Genomic DNA, 12,277 nt, shown 5'->3' with positions numbered 1-12,277 from the left:
TTCCCAGCGATGGTGGGAGAGCTGCCGTGTCCTTGCACCGCGGCGCAGACCTGGGGGTTCTCTGCCTCCCGTCTCGCAGCACTGCCGGCCCGTGGTCCCCCTTTCTGGCTGGGTTTTGAGGCTCCTTTGACATTTGCCATCAGCAGTCAGCCCTGCGCCCTGCCCAAACTGTCACCGAGGTCCCCCTGGCCCCGGGGGGATGCAGGGCTACAATAGCCCCCTTTCTGGTGCTGCTTTAATGGGAAAATTTGAGTCATTCCTGGGGGAAGGGGAATGAAAACCAGCCCCGCTGTAGCAGGCGGCGGATTCCTGGCACGGCAGTGAATGGAGGCAGTAATCCCGCTCCTGGCCGTGGCACGAGCCCAAAGCCTCCCCGGTTCTCATGGCGAGCAGGGCTGCGGGCGCTGCCGGCAGCCGTGGCGAAGCCTCCCCCTTCTCCCGGCTTTCCTCGTCTTTGTAGCATGAAAGGTAGCGGGTTTTCATGGTGGGGACGTGAGGACACCCTTCGCCTTCCCAGATCAGGGCGATAAACATCTGCTTAAAGTTAAGTGCATCCCTAAATCTGAGTGAAGGCAGCAGCCTTTGAGCTTCCAACAAAATTATAGTAATAATAGCAGCAATTAAAGCTTGCCCGCGGCTCAGCTCAGCTCCCAGTATAACCATTACTGCCAAGGGAGGGTGCCCGTTTCAGGGCGGGTGTAAATGGGCCCCTTGTTCTGGCCGTGCTGCGGCCCCGGGCCCCCCTCCTGTGTGGGTTTCTCCCCCCCCCGGCTCCTTCCCGGCTCCCAGCATCGCCCCTCGCTGCTCTGCCTGCCGGCGTTTGGGGTTTGGTCGGGATCCCGCGCTGCTGGAGCTGCCCTTCTCCTCTGCAGCCCCCAAAGGCGGCCGTGCATCCCTCCTGCGTCCCTTGGTGCTCGCTGCCTGCAGCGGACAAGCCAAAGTGCAGGGACGGAGAGGTCCCGGCTGGAGGTGAGACAGCAGGGATGGACACTGAGCCCCTGAGCAGCATCCCCAGGACATCTCGGTGTCCCGAGGTGGCCATGGAGCAGGACAGTGAGGTTTTCTTTGCAGGGAGCAGGCGAGCAAAGGAACCATTTTCTGACCGAAACCACATGCGAAAGGAGAGGAAACGCCACGGGAGCTGGCTTAAAAGAAAATATGTTAACAATGTAAATTAGGCAGGAATGCTCCTGCCTGTGTTTTCTCCAGCAGAGGCGGAAAGACTTGACATGTTGCCGGGTGATCCGGAGCCTGGAGTGCACCCAGGCGGTGCAATTCCTAACAGCGGTGCAATTCCTAACAGCGGCGATTAAAGCCTATTTGGCTGCCCCCAGGAAATGGCAAAGCCCACCGGGCTGGGCCATGGAGGGATGGGGCTGGTGCCGGGAGCCGCCCCAAGAGCGCCGGTGGGCGCGGGGTGCTGCGGGTGAGGTGGTCCCAGGCAGGATTGAGCCGATTAGGTGGTGAGCCCTGATCTCTGGTGATTACACGCTGTGACGGAGCCAAGGTGGCCGTCACGCCCGCGGCAGATGAGCTCAGCTCAGTTTGATCAAATCCCCGTTCCGGGGGGATGAGTGGGGCCGGAGCTCCAGCTCCCCTCACAGTGCTGCCGTGGGACGCTGCGAGCTTCCCGGCTGTGCCGAGAGCATCCCTTCAGCCTTGGAGGAGGTTCAGGGGGTGAACCCCCTTGCTGAGGTGCACAGCAGCACCGTGGCTTCGGCGCGCTGGTCTGCAGGAGCTGCTCTGCCCCGCGGTGTGCCGGGACCCACCGGGCTCCCGCAGCAGATGGTACCGATCTGGCCTTGGCCACTAGACTAGCTCTGTGTCTGTGCGTGTGTGTGCTCAGCCCTCCTCCTCCTCCTCTCCTGGAAGACGTGGGAGAAGCGGGTGTCCGTGCTGGCACTGATGTTTTATTCCTGGAATAGGGGTTTACCCTAAAGCATGACTTTTCAAGGCGTTTTAGCCCGTTGCAGGGCACGCTTTTGCCTGTGCAGCGTGGGGAGCTGCAGGACGGTGGGGCTGGAGATGGTCCTGGGACCCGATACGGCTGCACTTGGCCACCGCCGGCTGTCAGCATCCCGGGCAGGGAGAGACCCCCGGCTGTTCCGGCTGGGTTGTCCAGGGCTGGGCGAGAGCTTGCGTCGTGCTCAAAAGCGCGTGCTAATGCCCGTGTGATGGAGGTCTTTGCAGAGCCCCTTTCATCCCCAGCCCTGCTCAAAGTCAGGCTGCAGGTGATGGTTTGAAGGCACGGATTAGGCGGTGGGCAGGGGCCGGGGGGAGCATGGGGGCAGCCCCGTCCCAGAGCCGGAGCTTGGGGCCGGGTCAGCGGCGGTGGCGAGCGGGTCCCTGACACCGGTGGCCTCGCGGCGTTGGGCTGGGGCTGGCGTGCGGGCGCTGGCGCCAGGGAGGGGCTTTGCTAGGGGCAGGTGAGTTTTGCTTGGATGGCGGAGCACGGGGGGCTGCTCTGCTGCCCCTCAGAATCTGGGAGGTGAGTTTGTTTCAGGAAATAGAAAGGACCAAAGCGCCGGCGGTTTGCTGCTTCTGCAAGCGGATTCTGCTTGCGTGGAGGTTGGCACCTACTAATTAATTGCATGGAAACGCCTCATTAATCAGAGTCAGTGACATTTATGATACCGGCTCCATGGTGGAGTGTGCCTGAAATATCCAGGTGTACGAAATGGGAATGGTCCCGGTCTCTGCAGGGAGCTGCACGGGGGTGGCATGAAGGCCACGATGTGGCATCCCACCGAGCTGGGGGGGTGTCCCTGGGGGTCCCCGGTGCGTCAAGGGGCATCCCTGGGGGTCTCTGGTGAGCCAAGGGGCGTCCCCGGTGAACCAAGGGGTGTCCCTGGGGATCCCGGTGCATCAAGGGGCATCCCCGGTGAACCAAGGGGTGTCCCTGGGGGTCCCCGGCCCCCAGAAGCACTGGAAACTCTAAAGGGAAAAAAATGAGATGCTGCAAGAGTCGCAGCGAGGTTGTGAGAGCTGGCAACACCCAACCAGGGCTGGGTTTTTTTTTTTTTATTGAAAGCATTTCATTGTTATTTAATGTCTTGTTTGTGCATTTTTAAATGGACCAGCTTGAACAGCGTTTCCGAAACCTTTTTCCTTCTAAAATGACGATGATTTGCCTCAAGCGGCAGCTCCAGGGGTGGTGTGGCAATGCAGCTTATCATCCAAGCAGCGTTTATCTGCACACGCACGTACCTGTGGATGCGTATAGACAGTGATGCTTGTAGGTGGAGTATGACATGCCGTGGCTTCTTAATCCAATTTATGAAATTAGTGGCGACTGGTAGTATCTGGATTCCTAGACAAAAAAATTTGCTTCGTTTTGCAATATTTTTGCATGCAAATAGATAAAAAATAGTTCTTTTTTGTTGCTTTCTAGTATACGTGTGAAGCGAACTTACCCAAACTGTCTTTTATGTTCTTGGCATGTGAACGGGTGGCAAAGCCTCCTCCGGAGCAATACCGGAGCGTTTCTGCAGGGGCGAGTGTTGGTGGGTTTCTGGGGAGCCCAGATAACGTGCCACCATCACAGGGAATGCTTCGTCGCAGGGCTTGGGTTTCACAAAGGCAAAATCCCCCTGGGAGCTTAGGAAATATCTTCCCAGAACACAACCAGGGAAACGTTGGCACCGGTCGAAAAGAAAATAAATAGCAGAGCTGGCAAGAGACGCAGCAGCTCCCTGTCAACAGAGCACGTAAGCGCAAAGTGTTTGAGCATGTGCTCGAGTCTGGGTGAAGCGAGGGGAGCGTCAGTGTTTGCTTAATCCCAGAGAGGGGCTTTGCAGAGTTGTGGTCTAAGGCTTTTTTTTTTTCCAGCGGCCAAGGATTGCGTTAGTCGGGAGGTTTAAGAGCCCAGCGAAAGCTCCGGATCATCTCTGCAGGGGGATAAGCAGTTTTGCCCGAGGATTTCTGCTTAGAACAGATGCTGAATTAGGATTTTTTTAAAAATTTATTTATTTTTTTTAAACCAAAGATCTTGAATTCGTTTCAGTTAAAGACCTTGAATTCCAGATTTTGTGGCGAAAGCAGAACAAGCCCGCATAGGAGACGGCACCGGTTACCACCCTCACAGCCAAAGGGATCCCGCAGACGAAGCTTACCCCCGCGCGGTTTATTTATTGATTAATTTGATTTCACTGGTGATCCCAGGGGATCCCCCAAAGGCGGAGGGCAGTCCCCGCCGGCGTGTCCCCCCGCAGCCGCCTGCCGAGCCCCGGGGAATCCCCGCGCTGGGACGGCGGCTGCGGCGCGGCATTTTCGGGTGATTTTCTCAGTGCTTTCGCACTACTGACCCAGCGAAAAGGGAGCAAGAGGAAAATGGTTTAAAAAGGTCTTTTTTAAGCCCGAGTAGGTGATCCCAGACGCGTTCCCCTCTGCATGCGGGACGTGCCCCCTTTTCCTAGCCGCGCAGAGCCCCGGGCATCCTTTAAGGTCGCGCGGATCCGACCCTTTTCGGCCGGTTGAATCATTTCCTGTTTTCTTCAGTCTTTGAAGAACTCGAAGGCAGGCTGGAAATGTTTGCAGATAGGGTGAACTCACTGCACTGGGGCCATGGGAAAAATACCGGAGCGCTAAATCTGCGGAGGGAGAGGATGCGAGCGCGGGGTCGGGGCCGGCGGAGGGGCTGGTCCTGGCTTTTCCTGAGCAGGTAGCTGAAGCGCTTCGGGAGCCCTGCCCTGTTTTGGCAGGAGGTGGCTTTTATCGATCAGCGGATGTTGCACTGATGATTCTTCCCTTTTTAAGAACTGATCCGTGCGTTGAGGTGTCGATGCCAAGAGCATCTCCCTGGGCAGGTCTCTCTTCCTCCCGAACTTGTCCTGGTAGCATCCCCGTGCCCCACAAGCTCGGCTGCAGCGTGTGCGCGTGAGCAGTCGGTGAGGCTTTTCTTGCAGCTCCCTCCGTGCTTTTTTAGGAGAAACTGTATTGCCGAGTTAATCTCTGTAAATGTTGGGGTACTTTGCAGCTGGTCCAAGCGCGCCCCGATGCCCGAGATGAACGCTTGCCGGGGGAATTTGGTGCCCTGCCCCGAGGGGTCGGGGTGGCCGAGGTGTCCCTCCTGTGCCAGAGCAGCGGCATCGCGGGCGGCTCCGACCTTGCCGTCCAGCGAGGACTGGTCACCTCGCATTCCCATTTCTTCCCAGATGCTGGGATTGAGCTGGTCAAGCCGGTTCTGAGTCCCGATCCCCCTCTGTCCCCCCTGGGCATTGCAGCCTCGGCCAAAACCCACCCCCTGCTTTTTGCCCCAGGACTCCAGGACCGATCTCGTCGCTCACTGCCGCAGAGCAGCACCCACGCAAGCGGGAGCAGCTCCAGCTCTTGCTTTGGCCAGGGGTTGCTGAGTGCCGGTGCTTGGTCCTGGGGAAGGCTTTGCTCTCGCCTCCCTGTGTCGGGGTTCGGCGGGACTGGGGGCCCACGGGGGGTTCGGGCTGTCAGCCCCGCGGGGGCTGTGTTTGGAAGAGCTCAACGTGAGGAAGCAAGTCGGAGAGGGAATGGAGGAGGTGGTTTGGTGTGGTCAGCCACCCTGGGAGGATGCGGCCTCAAGTGATGGCGGGAGAAGTGGCTTTTTTGCATTCATATTCCCAACAAAGGGCCGTGCGGGGATGGAGGCTGCAGTCACCCCAGAGTCGTCCCCCGAACTCCTCCGACCCACCGTGAACCCCACCAGCTCGAGTGTTTCATAAGCAGCTCGAGGAGGGCTGTGCTGGGATATTTATGTACATCCCGTCAAGCCGGCGGGTGCGTGTGGGGTCGGAGCGAGCGCCGGACGGGGTGAGGGGGAGTTTCCCCCCGCAGTGAAGCAGTGGCGGTGGGTTTCTGCCTCCCCTTGCCCGGTCCCCAGGTCTCACCCCATCCCAGGTCTCGTCCCATTGCATTAAAGCCTGCAGCAGGCAGTCGGTGCTGCGGGGGTGTCCGGAGCCCCAGCTTGCCGGGTGGCCACGGTCATGGCTCGTGGCACGGGGACACGTGCTCTCTGTGGCATGAAGCGGGGATTTCTTGCTGGGATTATTTGGGTTTACCTCTCATCATCTGTGGCCTCTGTCCCCTGCCAGTGGCAGCAGTGTCACCCCGATGGTGCCTGTGCTCGGTGTGGGTGGCGGTGATGCCCTGCGCCTGGGGATCCTCTGGCCCCGAGCTCTGCGCGTTGGGGAACCCAGCTGGGGACGGGGACGGGCATTGGGTAATATTAGTCGTGTTTTGCCGTTTGCATTAATGCGGTGCCCGTAGGTACTGAGCGGGGAGCGGTGCCCTGTTGGCAGCCGGTGGCTCTGTGGCAGTGCCAAAGGGGAAAGGCGGCAGAGCCATTCCCCAGCACGGCGGGTCCCCAGGGGTGACCACTCCGCGTGTCCCTGCCTGATGCTCCTCCTGAAAATCCCTTCTTTGAGGGGATGAAGGAGACGGGATAAGCCCCCAAAGTGACTTAGCCGTGGCAGCCCCGGCGGCAGGAGCTGGCAGTGCCCGGCCGCCCGCTAATAGGCTTATTTACACCCTGTGCTCCTCCTGCGGGAATTAGGCATTGACCCGGGGGGTGACATTGGCAGGCCACCACTGTCCCCTCAGGGAGCCAGGAGATCAGCAAGCGCTGGTGAATTGATTCAACTCTCTGCTGACCTCTGTATTTGCCCCACCGTGACTCGCAGTGGCCAAAAATCACCTTGTATCGTTGCAAACAGAGGTATTCCCCGACGTCACTGGGGCACGCGAGGACCCTGCGGATAGTCCAGCTCCACGGTGGCAGTGGGAAACGTCCTTTGGCTTGTTTGGCTCCTGCTGCGCAGGGTCTGTGTGCAGCCGGAGCCTCTTGGCATCGTCCCTGGGGTCCCCCACGTGGGTGGTGGCCAGGCCAGGTCTCCTGGGCATCAGCCGTGGGTGCCCTCAGCTCCCGCAGCCCTTTTTGGAGAGGAAGCAGCTTTTAAGCAACATTGAGGGTGTTTTGCAGAAGTAACCCCAGGAGCAAGGAGCTGCGGGCACGGGCAGTTCCAGCGCGAAGCCAGCACAGCGTGTGGGAGCCCCGGAGCTGCCCGAGGAGGGAGGACATCTCTGGGCGTGCGGTGGGAGGGGGGGCAAGTTTGGTGTTTCACGATACCTTTTGGCAAAGACAGGAACGTGGAGGAAATTGCTGCATGGGTTTTTAATTTGAAAGAAAAGGCTGTAAGAGATTTCACCGTAAATGTCATGTGAAAAAAAATAAGGGTCTGTTAGCAGGAGGGGAGCAGCATTTCTTTTAGTGAAAGATTAAAACTCAGCCCCAGGGGATGTTTTCCTTAAACCACAGATGAAAATGAAAACCCGTATCTATCTCCAAGGCCGGGGACGTGGTGCTGTGCCGTGAGCCGGTGCTGGAAGGGGCCGTGCGGAGGCTGGTGGGGAGAGCGGCACCCCAGGGAGTGTACTGGGTCCTGCAGACCTGGAGAGGGGCTGGTATCTGTGGCTCCCCCGGCCGCCCCGAGCAGCCGTAAAGCGTTTTCCGTGGGATGGGGGAAAGCGCTAAACTCCTCATGTCCTCCTGTACCGTTCATCCTATGGCAAGCTCAGCCTTTCCGTGCTGCAGGGAGCTGTCAGGCGTGGGGTTCATCACCCCGGCCCCCAGAGCCCCTCCGCTGGGAGGTGATCGTACCTGCGGGCAATGCCGATGTCACCGGGACCAAAGGCACGGCACTGCCTTAAATAAATAACTAAGGTTAATCCAGTGTCTCGGTGAGCCTGTGTGCTTCGCCTGGGCTCTCGGGTTTGGTTCCTCCCTGCCCAGGGCTGCGGCCGTGGGGCTTGGCCGCTGCTGGGGGGGTCTTGGTGTATGGGTGGACTTTATCTGGGCTGCTTCTGGTGAAGGAAATGCATTTTTTGTTTTGTTTTGATTTTTTCTGGAATGGTTTTGGACAATTGATTTTCTAAAATAGACTCAATGAAAGGAAATTCATTTGTTAACCTGTCCCCGTTCAGTGGGACGGGGTGCAGATATGGTGCTTCCTTGGTAGCTTTATTTATGATTGCATCTGCTTTAGAGCAAAACCAAACCTATAAATTAAATGTTTTGTCTCCCCCTGACCCCTCCTCTGTTAATCAGGATTTAAACGGACAGAAGGAGCTGTGCCCACGTCTCTGCCATCTGAAGAAAGGCCCCAACGGCTACGGCTTCAACCTGCACAGCGAGAAGTCCCGGCCGGGGCAGTTCATCCGCTCGGTCGACCCCGACTCACCGGCCTCCAGAGCGGGGCTGCGGCCCCAGGACCGGCTGGTGGAGGTAACGGCGCGGGGACTCGGCACTTCCCTGCCTGGGGAGCCTTTTGGGGTTTCCTTGGCACGTGCCGCGCTGGGATGTTCAATCCTGCCCAGCCTGGCAGGAGCGGCCGGGTCCTCTCACAGGTGAGGAGAGGGACAGCAGAAGCGATGGGACCCTCGGGAAGCCTGAAGCTGAGACAAACCCCCGTCCTGTGAACTTTTTCATCAAATCCCCCCCATATCCCTCCGTAATACGGAGCTGTAAGACTGTACACAGTGGCTTTGCGGTCCTTCAAAGCGGGCACTTGCGAGCGCTGAAATCTAGATGCTGCTGCTGGCCCCGGCTGGCACAGAGCGGGGTGGGACAGGCGAACTGCTGCCCCTGCGCTTGTCGGGGTAGCAGCGGGATCCCACGCACAGATGGGGCGCTTGATGGGTGCCCGTCTCCCCCCCGCGGCACAGCGAGCTCCACGCTCGGTGGCGTTGCCTGATGCCGCTCGGTGCTGGAGCTGGCTCTGCCCGCTGCAGCGAAAAGGGTGCAGGGACACGTGGGACCCGTCCCACCGCCAGCGCAGGGTGGGGGGTGACCTCCCACCCAGCCACCCTCCGGTCTGGCGTTGTGCTGTGGGTGCGGGGACGGGTCGGTGCCGCCCGGCCGAGCTGATGCATTGCCAGGCAGGCGTTTGGAAAAGGGAGAAAGCTTTGCAGGGGTTTTAAGACACGAAATTGTGAAAGATGGGGAAACTGCTCTTGGAAGCAGCTTCCCGGTCGCTGAGTGCTGGACAACACAAGTTTTTCATGTGGCTGGGAATCGCCCTCCCTTCGGCTTGTTTGTGTCTTGTGTTTTTCCTGAAGAACGAGGTTTCCCCTGTCCAGAGCTGCCCGCGCTTCGGGCAGGGCTAGGGCAGTGCACGGACAGAGGGACAGGCAGGGCTTGATCCGGCAGCCGGTGCCCCAGGCGCAGCAGCCATCACCCCTTGCACTTCCACACCGCGGGAGCACGTGGATATCCCCTGCTTGGAGTGATGCGTGGCCCTTCCCCAGGAGGGTGAACCCCAAAACCCTCCTGCAGGGACCAAGCCGTGGCCCTTGCCGCCGGCTCAGAGGGGGAACTGGCTCAGAGGGGGAACGGGGTTTGCACTGCTGGAAGAAGACACTCCCATCCTGCGGAGTGGGGCGAACTGGGGAAATACTAAGACCAAAGCACTCGTCGGCTTTCTAGCCCTGTGAATAATCGTTCCCCAGCCGGTGGGAGCCGCTGCCTCTTCCTGGCACCTGAAAGTTTAATGCCGGGAGCAGCGTGGGGCTGGGAGCGGGGCGCGGTGGCGGCAGCTCCCGGCAGCGCGGTGGCATGGCGAGGGGTTGCGTTATTTATTTATCGGTGCTTGGCGGAGCGCCTGGCACACACAAAGCGGTGAGGGGTGAGCTGGGAAACACGATCCCCTCCGTACCCGCTCTTTGGGGCTTCGATAAATATTTGATGCCCCTCGGCCCTGCTGCCCTGGGCGGGCTGGGGGTGCTGGGGTGGGGGGAGAGCAGCGCTGTGCTGCCCAGCTGAGCTCAACGAGGGGTCAATCGGGGTGACCGGGAGCAGTGGCAGGGTGCTGCCGGGGACGGAGCAGGGTTACAAGCCAGCAGCGGAGGTTGCCAGTGAGGTGCAAAGCCTGGGGAGGGGGGTTCCCTTTCCATCCCAGCCCTTGCAGCCGTATCCTGGCCCTCAGGACCTGCTTCAGCCCCAGGTTTGTCTTCAGGCGTCCAAAATGCAAAGGGGAACCCAAAGTTTGGAGCTGGCCCAGCTCGGGCTCTGCAGCATCCGCCTGCCTTGTCCCTTCGCAGCGGGGACGGGCAGCCGCCTCCTCTGGGTCGTGCCGAGGCTGTCGGGGGGCTGGAGACCCTCCTGCCGGCTGCAAAGCAGCCGTGACTTCGCAGCGAAAGGGTCCGTGGCTGGGCCGGGACCAGCCTCATCCGCCGCCCCACGTCCCTGCGATGGGCTGCGACCGCCTGGGCGCTGCTGGGGCAATGCCACGCTGGTGTAGCTCAGCTCCCCGGGGGGCTGCCGGGACGGGGTTTACCCTCGGTCCTCGGCTCTGGCATCAGTGTGCTTCAGGGTCTGGTGCGGGGGAAGGCAGTTGTCTGTCTGCAGGAGGAGGAGGAATAAAAATGTGTTGATGCTGGTATTCCTGGACAGCTGTGGCCCTGCAGGGGAGCAGGCGTGTGCATCCAAAGCACGCCGTTATAACCTATCTGTGGCTTAGAAAAACAAGCAAAACCTGCTGTCCATTTCTCCTAATGAAGGCGTTTCTGTGCTGGGCAGATTTCTGAAGTCTGATTTATTTTGGAAAGCTGTAGTAGCAGAGTAGCTATTTCTAAGAGGAGGAGGTTACTCCGTTCCTGGTTCAAGCTGAATTAGCACGTCGCTCTGCCATCCCATGGGCAAGCGCCTTTGGATGCCAAAGGCAGGACGGGTGGCGAAGGGTGGGTTGAGTTTTGCCGGAGATGGGCCGGAGCATTGAAAAGAGTTTATCGCACAAAAGCGGGTCCAGCAGCGAGGGGCTGGGCGGTGCGGAGACCTTCCCCCGCGGGACAAAGGGTGATTCATTCCCCACCCGAACAATGCCGCAAAATCACAATTGTCCCCTCGCTGCAGGGAACAATCGGGAGCAGAGGATCACGTTCCCTGGTAGGTCCCAGCTCGCACGCAGGGAAGGGAGAAATGAATCTGTGCAGCAGGCACGGGGACTCGCCCACTGGGGACACGGGAAATCCACGGTTTTCCATCACGGAGGGATGAACGATGGTGTGGTGATGCCGCAGCTGCCTGGGCAGGGCTGGGGAGCAGGACACGCTGGTGGCACCCAGCCCACTGCCCATGCCCATGGTTGCACCCCGTAGGCAGCCTGAGATACCTGGGGCACATCCAGGGTGAAGGCTGGGTTTGAAATCACTCGAGGGCAGCCAGAGCGGTTCGGCAGGACCTGGGTGGGTGAGCTGATGGCGGAGTCTGGGGGCTGTGGTTCCCGACGGGTTTGGGATGCAGGCGGAGGTGTGCAGTAACACGAAGGATGCTCTGGCAAAGGCACCGGGCGGGTGGGAGGTTGGTAGGAGCCATGGCTGGCTTGAGAGGGGGCAGGAAAAAGCCTGTAGCCTTCCTATCATCCCGACGGAAATTAAAAAAAGGAAAATCCCATCCCTTAGGGGAGGAGGAGGCTGCTCTGGGGGTCTGTGAGCTGGGACCAGCGTCTCTGCGGCGGGGGGGCACAGACTCGGGTTCTGATGCCGTCGCTTTGCAGGTGAACGGCATAAACGTGGAAGGCCTGCGGCACTCGGAGGTGGTGTCCCACATCAAGTCCCGGGAGAGCGAAGCCAGGCTGCTGGTGGTGGACCCCGAGACAGATGATTACTTCAAGAAGCTGGGGGTGACCCCCACGGAGGAGCACACCAAAGGTGAGACCTCGCTTTCCCTGGGCCACCCTGCGCCGGTGCCGTGACTCACCGTGTCATGGGTGGGATTTCAGGAGTGAGGGAGAGTCATGTTTCCCTTCTGTCTCATCCCTTTGTAGTTTCCTGAGCACCACCCAGCTATTTATAAATAGTGAGAATACTTCCTAATCTAGCCAAAACCCAATTCGTTATTTTTAAACAGTGAATAATTAACTTGGGAACGTAAAGTGGCTGAGGCAGAGTGTGGGGGGGTTCGGGGGGAGCTGGGGGCTCGCTGGGCGGTGAGCTCGCGGAGGGATGCTCAGATGGGACCGGTCCATCCGGCTGGGGCTGGGAAGCCTCTCTGACAGCAGCTCCTCGGGCCCCTTCGTTTTTGGCTGCCGCACCCACGCCCTGGGAGACGGGGTGTTCGGTGTCGGGGCGGGTGGACTCCCAGGGACCGGGTGAGCGGAGCAGTCTGCCCAGGGTGCTGAGCTGGGGTCTCGGGAGGGAGAGTGCAATAAATCCCCCGTTGCTCTTTGCTCCGGCGAAGGAGCCTGAGGGTGCATCGAGAAATGCCGGAGCAAACGCCGTGCGTGCACAGGGGGAAGGGTTTCACGCCACGGCG

General features: G+C 59.7%; 1 protein-coding gene across 1 annotated transcript in view; it reads left to right on the top strand.

The window, feature by feature from the left end:
* Positions 1-12,277, top strand: part of NHERF2 (NHERF family PDZ scaffold protein 2) — a 39,650-nt gene that overhangs the window by 19,552 nt on the left and 7,821 nt on the right. The window contains exons 3-4 of the mRNA XM_059826225.1: positions 8,075-8,251; positions 11,520-11,673. Of these exons, the coding sequence (XP_059682208.1) occupies positions 8,075-8,251; positions 11,520-11,673 (331 nt within the window). The remainder of the gene's footprint in view (positions 1-8,074; positions 8,252-11,519; positions 11,674-12,277) is intronic.

This window comes from Gavia stellata, chromosome 18 (assembly GCF_030936135.1).
Source record: "Gavia stellata isolate bGavSte3 chromosome 18, bGavSte3.hap2, whole genome shotgun sequence".
NCBI classification, from domain to species: domain Eukaryota; kingdom Metazoa; phylum Chordata; class Aves; order Gaviiformes; family Gaviidae; genus Gavia; species Gavia stellata.
This window is presented reverse-complemented; position numbering and strand designations above follow the sequence as displayed.